Source organism: Cyprinodon variegatus, unplaced genomic scaffold (genome assembly GCF_000732505.1).
Source record: "Cyprinodon variegatus isolate N-32 unplaced genomic scaffold, C_variegatus-1.0 Scaffold166, whole genome shotgun sequence".
Classification (NCBI taxonomy): Eukaryota; Metazoa; Chordata; class Actinopteri; order Cyprinodontiformes; family Cyprinodontidae; genus Cyprinodon; species Cyprinodon variegatus.
Window position 1 is genome coordinate 988,078 of NW_015150619.1, and position 13,867 is coordinate 1,001,944.

Genomic DNA, 13,867 nt, shown 5'->3' on the forward strand with positions numbered 1-13,867 from the left:
TTGACTACACATCAGATCAGAGCTTCAATCCTGTTTGCTCTGCATGTAATGAACAGAGGCTTAAAGTGGAGCAAAGTGGGGGGCAGTTTGGAGAGCAGCTGATAAGAGTTGGAGGTTTTTTGGCAGGATGTTTGCTTCAACAATTAGAGGACAGGGCCAACTTCCTCTCTGAATAATCTATTCAGTTGGCTACATTTAAAAAAGGAAAAATAACTTGTAGTAATTGTTTGAAAATATTATCAAGTTTCTGTTTTATCTGTTAGTAATCATCATGTAGTGTCAAATATTGAAAAATACAGAATATTTAAAATTTTAAATCTCCCTTAATGCAACCATTTGTCATATTTTGGCTGATTTAAATTAAGTTGTGCCTTCCAGCACCATTTTGTTTACTCAGAAATAAATTCAACCATATTTAACATACATAATGGTGACGTCAAGATAATATTTACAAATACTACAGGATAAATTGAAGCTCTCTTTTTTAACAGGCTAGTTTGGATGTTTTATATATTTGACATTATTTAACTAAATATTTACAGAATTAAACTCTTATTTCAGGGAGTGAGGAGAGTTTATGTTGTCAAGTGTTTCAGTTAGAGATAAAACTGCAGAGTGGAACCTGCCATCAGGACACGCAGCCAATGTCTCTAAAACTGATCAGGACTTTAGGCAGAGATGACTTAATAGAGTACCAGAGATGGATGGACAAATGGGAGGAGTAGATGATCAGAAACAGAGATGGACGTATGGGCAGACGGTCAAACAATGAAACTATTGCTGGATGGACAAACTGAGGGATAGATGGAAAGGCTTTAATGGATGGATGGACGATCAAAACTAACAAACCTCAGCATGAACATGCAGTCAAAATGATGGATGGAAAGTGGCAGAAAACCTTCAGCAATCCCCCGTTTGTCTTTAGTTTTGCTTTTATATGTGCGTCCTGTCTTACACTTCAAAATCATCCAAATTAATTTATCAACAAAACCTGATGCCCCATTTTTAGAAACATATAAACCTGGTGTTTTACCTCAGGCACCTCAAAGGGCACCTCCTGGTCGTTACTCTTCAGTATGTCTGCTAGCAAACGCAGGGTCCTCTCTCTAGGAATCACGTTCTCCTCCTGCATCTTTGTCCATATGGCTTCTGCCTTCTGCCAGTCATTGGTTTCCTCTGAAAATAGCCAGAAACAAATAAGAAAGGTTTTATTCATTTTTCCGGGCCTGGCATACAGACCTGTGCGGCCCAACACTCAGCTCGCCTCTCATTCTTTTCTCTGAGGGCAATTTGTGACAAAGCGCTTCATGCTGGGAGAAGGCAATCAGAGCTCTAATCTGATCAACTGACTCACCCTCGACTACGCTGTAATTTATCAAACGCACTAACTACGATGTGTGTGTGGAGAGAAGTGGGGGCAATGGGACAATGACAATCAGCTTTAACACTCCAATCACAATTGTTATCAGCTCCACTCGGGGCTGCAGCAATCACACCACGTCTTGACTGATCCCACTCAGTCGCACACTTGCCGGCTGCAGACAGAACAGGGCAGATATGGGAGGTCAAACGGTCAAATGAAGGACAGAGACTCACTGCAAAGCCTCAACATGTAACTGTACATCTCATCTCTGTCGCACTCAAACAGCTTGGTTGTCATTTCCACCATCTGCTCCAGGGCCTCCATCTAGAAAACAACAAGTTCAAAACTTCAAACTTTTTCTACTTTATTTCAACCTGTCTCTATGCAGTAGCACGTTTGTTACCTGGTTAGAAGCGATGCATTTCTCTCCAAACCACTGCAGGCGTCCAGGCTTCGCCCTCAGCCCTGGGGTCTACAAAATAAATGAGGCAATATATCAGTAGGGCCTAGTAATTTAATAAATGAACGTGTTTTCTGCTGGAAACATCATACAGAAAGAAAAACACTATGAAAAAATTCAGAGAGAGTCAAAACAAAAAAACAGACAAAGCTTAGGGATGCCAAAGGACCATTTTCAGGATAAAACAAATTCAGCTAAATATTCAACTTGTTTTGATCATGTGTTGACAAAAAAAGCTTTTTGCTACGCATGGATTATTAGATAAACGGCGCTTGGACAGCATCCACTTGTACCAGCAAGGACCAAGACTCTCGGATTAAAATAAAACAAAAACAACGTGATTTATGGTTACGTTGTGCCCTTATACATGTGGCTCGTGATGTTTTGCAATAGATGTGTAATTCGTTTGTTGTTCAGCCTTAAAATTGAAACGTGGTGTTAAATTAAGGATCGTTTAGGGATTTCAAATGCATGTATCTTTTTTAATAACACTGCATTCTTCAATCAAGATAGGGTTCCAGACTAAAATAAAAAAAATGGCAATAATCAGATTAATTTAAACATTTTGTTTCCAGCTAAACTGACAGTGCGGCATAAAGTTTTAATGACTTTTAAAAACAAGAATTAGGTGCATTAGATGGGCTTTTTTGGTTGATTATCTTTAATCCGCTGAGGGTTAAGTATTTAACAGTAGGAAAAGACCCCCAAAGCAACCTGCAAATGTAAAAAGAAAATAGCATTTCATGATTTAAAGTGAAGTGGTTACAGGATATAAAATGATGTATAAGTTAAACATGCTTTGGCAAAAAAATAAAAAGCAAAGGGATTACAGCACCGTTCCTCTGCTGTCCCCAGCATCTGTCGTCCTGCATTTTCCAGAGATTTGTTTTTACTTTTCAAACACCAATGATACGCAGATAAGAGAAGCTTTTTTTGCTGTCAATAAGGTCTGACATAGATTGATCTGCAGGCTCATGTAGCAGCGATTTAGCCTGATATGTGCAGTCCCTACATGATTATTATCATGAAATAACAGCGATCAGGATTTCATCTGTATCCTGCAGGCTTTGATGCAATCTGAATAGGACTAGGATTGAGAAATTTCACTCTCCCTCTCTTCTTGGTAATCTGGGAGCAGAAACACAGAACGATCTGGCTGGAAGTTAATCTGGCAGAGGATCAACAGCCCTCAATCCCCGCTGGCCTCTTTGATGGGCACCCGTAATGCTTTAAGAGGGAAAGGGGGAAAAAAAATAAAGAAAAGATTGAGCTTTGGTTCTTTCTATGAGCGTCCATCACTTCCTCTTCCCCAAAGTCCTTCCTCTTCTTCCAAATCCCCCCCCCCCACGTCGCTCCATCCCTCTAGCCGTCCCAGTCAAAGGCATTATGTTCTTACCCAAGCAGCCAAAGGGACAAATTAAAATGTGTAGCACTCACTCTCTCTCAGTCTGTCTAATCTTCTTAGAGACTAAGGCTCGGTGCAAGCTCTCCATCTTTTTTGCCTGCGATTCATTTTACTTGGAAAAGTCTTGAGGGCTCAAAGCAGAACGCACCAACACACACACACACATACATAAATGTTGAGGATTTTGAATCCGTGAGACGAAATCTCCCTAATCTGGGCCTGCAAACAGAATCCTCAGAAATAAGAAACCACAACACTGACATATGCAAACGTAGATCAAAGGCACTCAAGGCGGGAAAGGAAAAACAAAACCTTAGGAAGATGAAAACATTTTTTACCTATTCAGATTAGCAGGACAAACACTCAGACGGAGTCAGCTGAAAATGATGTATTGTGCTGCATCTTTAAGAGTTTTCTTTAACTCTGGGACCCTCTCTCTTATTTCAACACCCATTTGCAAAGAAAGGCCGGTAAAGCTGAACCCCTTCTTCCGTCCACTTAACAAACCCTCGCCATCCCAGTTACTAATGCCCCTATTGCACAGATCACCACTTACCCCACACACACAATCAAAGCCATCTCCCTAACATAAAAACACATAATAGCTCACCACTCTTTAGCAATACTACCTAACCCTGACCGTCACACACATGCATGCACACACCCCTGCAGCAATAATAGGACCTGGCCACCTGACAATCCCCTCCCTACCCAACTATGACCATTTAGCACAAAATTGGCCACCTTTCTCTATCATTACACTTAATTAGCTGTGATTAATCAGCTGCCAATTATACCAAACATAGCCTAAAGAGAGACACCACACTGGACCACCACTTGACGCTCTCATAGGGATATAAAAAAAAAAAAAAAAAAGTATTTGTGTGCCTGAGTGAGTGTGTAAGTGTTAATATTTGAATGATGAGAGATATGAGTCTATTGTAGTCGCCTGAGGGTTGCCTTCATGTGAGCACAATAGATGAAAGGAAACTTTTAATTTAGAGCTTTTGTTCTGCAATCTAAGCAGCACAAGGGAATTATAAAGTCAATTAAACAAAAACATTCAAATGAAAACTGTAAAGGAATGAGTAAATATGACTGCCTATCCTCTTAGCCAAAATAAATTAAACCTAAACACAAAGTAAAACTGACGGACGGACCAACCATCCTGAGGTGTGGCATCGCCTCGGCTAGGCTAAATAAGCAATATCTGCTCCCTGCATAGGAACTTGGGAAGTCATATCTACGTCAAATCCATGATGACTAATATAAGTATCCTCGGGCCAAGTTAATTTAAAACGGATGGGAAATCTCACTGATGCATATCTATACAGAAGCTATAGCCAGGGTTCCTGCATTTCACACTAACAGGCAAAAAAAAAAAGAAAAAGTCCAACTTAAACTGAAATTAAGCCGTAGTCGAAGTTTTCCCACGTTTTCTAACAGATTTAAAAAAATAGTCAATTACATTAACTGCATTTTTCTTTTTTTAATTTAAATCACAAATTACCAGGTGTAATTATTTCAACTTTAAGTGTTTATTTTACTGTGTTACAGAATTCAACATTATCAATAAATTAAATATAAATGACTCCCATAATGTATTAATTCAATTAATTTCTTCCACACTCACACTTTGACATATTTAGGGCCCTTTAATATTAATAATTAAAGTATAAGTTTATAATAACAGCTTTGAAGTAAACTCGTTTGCCTTTACAGATTCTCCAAATTTGTTGCTAAATGAATATCCTTGACATAGTCGAACATCCTAAATCGGAAAACTTGCATGTCAATTGTGCTATTTGCAGTTTTTCATATCCGTCCACATTTTGTTTCCACTGGGAATGCGCTGAGAAGCCCACACTCCCTCCTCCATAGAGTTTAATCTCAGCAGCATTTCAACACGATACAAATCAGATCCTTATAGTCCTTGACTAGGCCACCTAGGCATCAACCATCTCCCACATCATTGGCATGTAGCTGATATTACAAACAGGATAGCAGCCATATAATCCAGCATGAGGGGAATGAGAGGCACAGCAACAACATGTTGATAACATCTAAGAGGGTTTGAATCCTCAAGAGGGACAAATCCGTCTTTTAGAGCACACCACGACAAGAGATCAAGAGTTCAGATATTCCTTCCTGTGCTTTGTTTTCATCCCGATCACAACGTTAATGGCCTTGTCTTTTTTTCCCCCTCCTCTGATGTCAGGCTCATCCTTCTTTTCATCTGTTCAATCTCTCTGTGACTGCCTGACCTCTGCTTTTTATCCATGTGAAAAATCACTTCTTATCTGCTGGCTGTGCCTGTCTCCTTTTCCTCACACTAATCTAGAAGGGCTTATAGCAGGACTTGAGATGACAAAGATATAAATATGTATGCAATATTCAGGTCAGAGGACTCAAAACCGAAACAAGAGGGTGGCAACTTCATTTTAGATGTGTTCCGTTGTGCTGAAACTAAAAAAGAGCCATGAGGGTCCTGCAGATGGCAGACTTCATTTATGGACAGCGAAAGTGCCATGAATTGGGAGAGTAGTATAATAATGATTAAAAAAAAACATAATTAATTTGCTTTGTAGCAGCAACTTCTATTGAGTTCACACCTTCCATCAATTAAAGTAAATATGATTAACCTGGAACTAACTTAATTGTATATATGCATCTTTTATTTGACTTACAACTTCCTACGTTCACACTGCAGACTCAATTTCAATTTTTTTTGTGAAATCACATTATTTTGCGTGGCCGTTCATATTTCCTAATAAATGTGATGTGATCTCCTGTGTGAACTAAATTCACTCAAATTGTGTTCTGTCGAGCCCACCTCTGGAACTGGTCTGCAGTTAGCTCGGTTCGGTTGTGTCTAGTTCGGTTCAGTTCAGTTTGCTTTCCATTTACACACAATAAGTTATCTCAGTTACTGAGCTCGGACCGGTCTCAGCACAGTTTTTCAAGGGTAGTGTAAATGGGGTAATAAAGTCTTTGTGAATGCCTACTTACCTCGACGATCTTACGAGCTTCACGGTAACGGCCTGTTTGTAGGAATGCGAAGAACAGGTCATAAAGCATCGTCATCTCTCCTCGTTCCTGGCTCACAAAGTCCATGGCTTATGGCAAAAAAAAAAAGATGGATAGGGAGGGGAAACCGGAACAGAGAAGAGAAATGAATAAGAACATCAGATTTAACCAAACATAGTTCACCACTTCCTTAAGATTTCATCATATTACACAGTTCACCACACTTCCTAAAGTGTGGTGAACTTCCTAAAGCCCTCTGCTTGGTCCTGCAAACTATCTCCGTACTGCAGCTTCAGGACAGGTGTTTCTCACAAACATGGTTAAACTATCCACAGGAGTCTGCATGTCCAGAAACACCAAAGACATAAAGGTAATCCCTCCTCACCGTCTTCCTCTGCTCATAAAACAACAATAAGGAGCTTTGGCAGGATAACAGTGCAAAACCTGATTCACGGAATCACATTTCGGACCAGTCGGACTAAATTCATCAATAAAAAAACCCATTAAAAATTAGAAACATGTAGTACTTCATTTTACCTTTGTGGTGATGCTTGAACTCTAACCAAAGTCTCAACTGTAGTAAATACTTTAATAAATATGCCGTGTAGGACAGTCTGCTTTACATCTGTGGTTTTATAACACTTCTGTTCATTTCAAAGGTGAGTTTATATCCTTTAAAAACAGAAAGGATTAAAGGCACTCAGTTTGTTCTTATGTAGCACTTAGACTGACTCAGAGCTTAATGATTTAAAACACTGGATTGAGAGGAGGAATAAATTTAGCATTTCAGAGTGCAGCTCTGGTCGACAAGTCTGGTCCATATCTAAATATTTTCAGTTACTTTGTTTTTAGGGGCCTGGTGACCGATTTCATCATGGAGGTAAGAACGTGAAGAGGTGCTCCACTAATGGCCCCAACCTCAAAACACTCAGAGCCACTTGGCCCCCGGCAGCACGTTGAACTTGACATTCTCTGACCTCGCTAGTGTGGCGATATAAAGAGGCTGCTCTACATCTGATTGGCTAAGCAGCCTCGTCTTTGACCCAGGTCTAAATCTTTCTGACCTTCAGCTCCACTTATGCTATGTTGCATTTCCTAGCATCTGTTAATGTGTGTGTTCAATGCAAAAGCTGGAAGAGCACTTTGTGAACAAACGCAACAGTATGAGAGGGGATTAGAGCAGAAAACTACAGGGAGTCCCACGCTTCAACTTCATGTGGGCCTTTTTCTGAGGAAATATTTTAGGCATTAGGTAATTAAAACTATTAAAAGTAATGAGAGAGAGAGGAAGTGTGACTTCAGTATAAATGTCCTGTTGTGCCTTATTTAATTGAAGTAATTCAGAAGAAACTTAACCTTAAGTTTAACTTAAGTGGCAACTTGGCTTCCTCAAAAAAAAAAACAGGTATTTGAGCATGTTTTTTTTAGCACAATGCTTGAAGTAGATTATGCATTCAATAAACTCAGTCCTCCTTATTTGTTATCTTTCTGTTGAAAAATGTATTAAAATCTTTTAGGGCTGCACAAACAAGAAGAGCGATAAGAGAGAAGGGAGGACTTCTTGGATGTATGATGCGATTATTCTACAGCAGTTACACATTGAAACAGCATCATAAGCACTTCAAAATATTAGGAAGTGTGAAAAGTTCACAAATGTAATGAGTCAAACGGGCACTATATGAGAATTATAACAGGTTAAAACCACTTAACAGTTCAGAGAGCAGTTCAGCTCAGAACATTTCCTTTATCTGAACCCTAGCTAACAGCTAGATTCTAATGGGGTTAGTGATCCCAGATAAAAACAGCATTAACATTTGTATATATCCGATTAGTAAAACTGGACTGGTATTAACCAAACTTACTTTTTTTTTTTTAGTTAAAGTTTGACAATCCTTAAGGAAGAGCAGGAAAAACCTATAACACTGATAGATATTGGTGATCGGCTTCAAAGGTAATATCAATATTTGATAATGACATCAGCTAACATTTTTATAACAGCGCATCCATAAATGCAGCGATTCCATTTTATATTGTGGCGATGAGCTAAGCTTGCTTTAAAAATCAGAACTAAAGTGGAACATCTGTTTTTTTCCATTACTGGAGAAAAACCTAAATGTTTATTCATCATCCAAGATATTCAGAGCTAAACTGTTTCTTCACAAAGTGGTAGTGAAATTTTTAAGAGAAAACAAAGAAGACCTGTAAGCCCATTTTGCCCATATTCGTTAAAATTAGGAATGTCTCAAAAACACCTTTTCATATCTGATAAAATGCCGATATGCCAGCTTTGTGGATTAACTGATTTCAATAAAATTGAGCACAAATCATCCATACTTTTATTACCTCCACCAAGAAGGTTATTTTTCCATCAGATTTGGTTTGTCTGCCTTCAAAATAAGTTAAAATATTGTCGACAGATTTTGCTGAAAAAGTCAGAGAAGGTGCATATTTTGATGGGCAACAAATGGCAAAATTTCTGGTGACGATTAGGATGCCCATATGGAACCAGGTATATATGTTAAGATTCAGTGAGTAGAGTTATTAACTTAAAAGTTAAAAGTCAAAATATGTCGGGGGAAATGAGCTACTAGGAGGAGGTCTGCGCTCTCCGAGTGCTTTTCTAGTCACTCATTTTGAGTAGGATGTTTGAAACGTCTTGATCAAGTGAAGTCAAAGAGAACCACTAAGCATGAGAACAACTAACCCGTTTACTATTAACAAATGGGTTGCAGAAACTTTAGACAGAAACAGATGAAAACAGCAGGTCTTTATCAGCTTGTTTATATCTCAGATTTGAAATTCAGGGAAACATATTCTTATATTTGGACTTTTGGTTGATATCGGACCAATTTTGTATTGGGACATCCCTTAGGTGTAACAATTAAATTCAGATGAACAATGATTCATATCTAAGTATTGTCAAACTAGAATCAGTTTTTTTTTTAATCTTATTTCGGAGTAATGACTTCTTCCTCTCTGTGGCGCATTTCATAAGAGGATTTATGCCTTAATGGATAAAGACACTATTTTAAACGCTGGAATCTGTCTTTTTGCTTTTACTTGGGGCCAACATGTCCATCTTTGGGACAATACTTCACTTTAAAAGGAGTGGACATTCCCATGCTGCTGATACATCTGTAGTTTTAGACACTGGAAAATTGTGCCTGCTGAGCTTACAATTTTGTTGTATAACAGGCTAAACAAAGTTTGATAGTTCCAAAATCAGTCTTCCACCTTTTTGCAATAAATCGGTGTCTCCTTTCTCCACCAGAGCCACAATGATGTCATGGATGCGCGGCAGCTGGTTGTAGAGTTTCTGACACTCCAGCGCCGCTTCAAGAGCTCCAGCAACATCTTTGCTGCAGACATGGGGAAAAAGAGAGAGAGGAAAAAAGACACGTGAGAATGAGTTCATCCAATCATTCATGTACAGAGCAGTGTCAGTGGAGAATAAAGAGCGTATCATGGGGTGTTAACCCTGTGCCCTGCTATCCAAGCACAATGAACCGCCTCAACAATGAGGGCCTTTGAATTCATGGCAGAACAACTGTAGGCGACGAGACCCTTTGGCCCCAATACATCATTCCCACACAACCAGGCAAGATCTCACACACCTGTCCTGGTGGAGCTAATGACTCTACGGACAGGCTTTTAAAGGTGAGGCAATACAGCAGATAAAAGGACTCCATTGATCTTTACCCTCTCTGTATAGCGTCCTCCTTTGTCCGACCAGAACCTCCTCAACCTTCCCTCGTCTCCCTTTTCCTTCCAACCGTCACACTTCCTGTCTGACTGCTCTTTCTCTCCTGACACCATTGCGTTTTTGATTTCATGCCGTTCGCTCTTCGTACAGAGTCTGACCTCCCTCACCCCCACAACCCCAGCTGAGCAATTTAGCTCAAATATGGCAGCAACATTAGACACCCCACTCTGCCTTTCACAGCTCGCTCCCTTCTTCTCATGACATCCCTTTCATATTCGGTCTTCCTCGCTGCAAACAAAAGCAGCTCGCTGAGGGGAGGATTCGCTCATGATGGAGTGATAACGAGAGCAGAAAAGAGACCGGGATGTGGAGAGGAAGCGAGGGAGTAACCAAGAGACCACTTCAATCCCCTCTATTGTGACAGCGCTGCCATCAATCTGCTGATTGGGTAATTACCATGTCAATCACGCAGAGGTCAAAGCAGATAGGGCACTTGTAAAGAGGGAGGCAGAGAGGAGCGGAAACAGAGTGAGTGTTGGGCTGAGAGCAAACAGGTGTAATTTCTGAAGTGTTTTCTTCTCAAATCAATTAGACAAGCAGAGATGCAAAAACACCATCAAAAGGTGGGTGGAAAAAGGGGTAAGGAAGAAACATTTGACCTTGGCTCTGGCAACTCAGGGAGTTGATGGTGGTGTGGGGCGGTGGAGTGATTGGGCTTAGAAGGCAAAGAGGAGCTCTAATTGAAATGAAGAGCCACAACATTATTCAGCTGTGCCAGTCAAGAGGCTGTTCAACTGCAGAACAGTCTGATTGAACGACTGAGAGACAAAGACATTCTGGAAAAGGAGAGAAGGTGAATGTCCAACATCCAGTCTGGATGTTGGACATGAGCATTCATGTAATCGTATTTTTATCGTATCCATCCCCTATCATTTCTTTGTAAGGAAGAACTTTTTTAAAGTCTATGTTAATCAGAGTTTTTAGGAGGTACAGATTAACAATCAATGCAACATAAAACAGAGTCCCCATTTACTTATAACTTATTTATTCATTAAAAATATCCAGGACCCATTTCTATATTGCCACCACCCACTGAAGAGGAAAGCATCTGAGGAGCTCAGGTCTAATTTACCAAGTTTCTATAACCACTGGGAACATTTTCTCAGATGCTAATATGTTTCGGTGTTACAGCAAACGACCAGAAATCGTTAGTCCTAATTCAAACCTCCCACTCATTTACTAATTGTTTGACTTGCAAGTCTATGCATCTGGTTTATCTACAAAAATTCACTACTTGTTCAATTCTTTTTTTTCCCCACTGTTTGTGTTGACAATCACGACAACTTTCATTCAAACCATTTAGGTCTGATCAGATATGAAGAAAATCTTTTGTATTTTCCATTTGGATAACTCACCTCATAAGCACCACAAGGACACAAAAGATGTTACCCTCAGCAGAAATCCCTTTTCCTTTTCAATTCTATTCTCCTGAGTAAACTTTGTATGACGCTGCTGATTTTCAAGGACATTTTAGGCAACATTAAGAAATATACTGAGACCTAAATATAGAAAATGAAAAGAAGGTAGTGGCACTGTTGGGTCATTTAACCTGAAAATAATCCAACATATCAAATGAACAGAAATGATTAATCAGACACAAAAAACAAATTTCTTCCGAATGCCACCTCTGTCCCCAAACTGGGAAAAAGAAAATCAAAGCCAAGCCATCACTGCTGAGATAACATACATTCATTTAAGAATTTCTTTCTTTTTTTTTTTTTTTTTTAACAAGACGCTAAGGGGGGTCTGTACTGTTAATCTTATCTGCCCAGCTCATTTTTTTCTACATTAAACACTTACTTATAATCCCTATTTCCTGATGAGGGATTAAAAAAAAAAAAGAAAAAAAGAAAGAAAAAAAAACTTTTGGAAAAAAAAAAAAAAAAAAAAGGCCTGGCGTTGCAATTACAACCCATCTCTCCGCCCGCTGATCCACCCCCAAAAAGAGCTAAAGATGTCGAAAGATGGATAATTTCCCTCTAGGTACAATTTAACTGTCACTTCGCATTGCCATTTACTGCAGCACACAGCCCTGTTAATGTCCCCAACTTTGCATGTCAGACACTTTCCAGCCAATTAAGCCCTGAAAAAAATAACGAGCGCTTTGCTCAGTGGAAGCCTGAAGGATGAGACAAGGAGGCTCATTTTGACTTATTTTAAAGCCACCCCCCTCCCTCCCTTCATTTTCTTTGCCTCCGTCCTAATCCTTTGTTTAGGAGAGATGGGCAGGCCTGTTATCAAGCCACTGTCCTCCAGAAAGAGGTGTCTGTGTCTTCAGACGCAAATGAAGCTGTGATCATGACACGACTAGCCTGCAGTTAAATGTGGGCTAGAATGGCACTTACTTATTACTGACATAATTCACATCCTTACCAGGTGATTTTGTGTAAAAAGGGTGAATGCTGTGGTCACGCACAGGCAGGTGGACATTTTTCAAAGTTGATGAGGCAACATGGTATTTAGTGCAGTCAATTCCAGTTGCAGCAGGCCAACATTAAGTGTCAAGCTAACATGAAGGTTTTTTCATTTTTACAAACCATTATTACAAAGCCTTTCAAATCTCTTTATTCATGTAAGGGCTAATTTTTTACAAATCCCACTAAAGAAACGAATTTATATATAAATCTGCAATCAACACCCTGGTTTGGCATGTCAGATTTTCACATTGATAGCTATGTGAAAGGATAGAAGGTATAAAAAGCAAAACAATTGTCTAGAGTTTAGAAAGGCTGCATCATTATAAAAAGGCCGCTGTTTTATTTATAAATTCCGTTTGTTATTTTTATTTTTTATTTTTTTCAATACAGTATTTCTAAAAAATAAATAAATAAAAATAAAAAATAAATAAAAATGATTTTACCTTTTGAAAGATTACATTTGCTGGATTTTCTCATCTATGTTACCGAGAGAAGTAAATGATTAAATGGGGAGCATTAGCAAAGAAACCAACAGGAGGTTTTCCTGGTGATGGCTATAACTTTATCCTTCCTAAGAAGTGCTCAAAATACCAAATATGGGTAATTGCATCTTTTACAGCACAGAAAAAACACCCCTAAAGAATCAAATATGTCTTTATGTTTTGTTTATCCCGCTTCCTTATCTGAGTCTCCATTATTCTACCTTAAAAACAAAACAAAATCCCTTGCTGAATTCTTTCTGTGTTCATTTGGGCCAAAGCATTTGAAGTAAATTAGGCTTTTTTCTGTGAGCCGCTCATCTCTTTTCAGTGCTGTGCCCGCCTCCTCCTTGCTCCATCATCCTACCGCCTTATCATATGCGTCCTGCCAGCTCTTCACTTTGTTGGACTCATTAGCATTTACTATCGCTAATCACTTCCTCAAGGATGGCAATCGGAGCTAGCTGCCAACTAGCGCGGTGGCAGGTTAGCACACACAATGCTGCGCAAACGGGCATGAAGGCTAACGGGGCGGCGCGTGTGATGGGCTGTCAAGGGCTAATCTGGTGTAGAAGTGTTCATTAAGTCATTAGCGCTGACGCAGCGATGAGATGGGTGCAGGCGGGAATGATGCCTGCTTTGTCCTCTTTTATCACTGCTCTCCAGCTCCTCCTCCTCCCACCACCACTGTCTGTTTGTCCGCTGACTGACGGAATGAAGAGGTGGAGAAGAGTACATCAAGATAAAAAGAGAAGAGAGCAAAAAGACTAGCTCTAAATGTCAAGTGTTGTGCTACTTAAACCTGCCCTGAAGTCTGGCTGAACTGCTGATTTACAACCCTAGAGATTTCACTGTTAACACACCTTTAGAGGAAGAATGGAAAAATTCTTTCTGAAGGTGAAACCATCAATGACATGGGCTTAAACAAAACAGAACTAAAAATAATAGATGCT

General features: G+C 39.5%; 1 protein-coding gene across 1 annotated transcript in view; it reads right to left on the reverse strand.

The window, feature by feature from the left end:
- lrpprc (leucine rich pentatricopeptide repeat containing) overlaps positions 1-13,867 on the reverse strand; it is a 72,373-nt gene that overhangs the window by 20,742 nt on the left and 37,764 nt on the right. The window contains exons 24-28 of the mRNA XM_015378212.1: positions 9,490-9,614; positions 6,238-6,344; positions 1,767-1,835; positions 1,597-1,687; positions 1,034-1,176 (exon numbers count right to left, since the gene is read on the reverse strand). Coding sequence (XP_015233698.1) covers positions 1,034-1,176; positions 1,597-1,687; positions 1,767-1,835; positions 6,238-6,344; positions 9,490-9,614 — 535 coding nt within the window. The remainder of the gene's footprint in view (positions 1-1,033; positions 1,177-1,596; positions 1,688-1,766; positions 1,836-6,237; positions 6,345-9,489; positions 9,615-13,867) is intronic.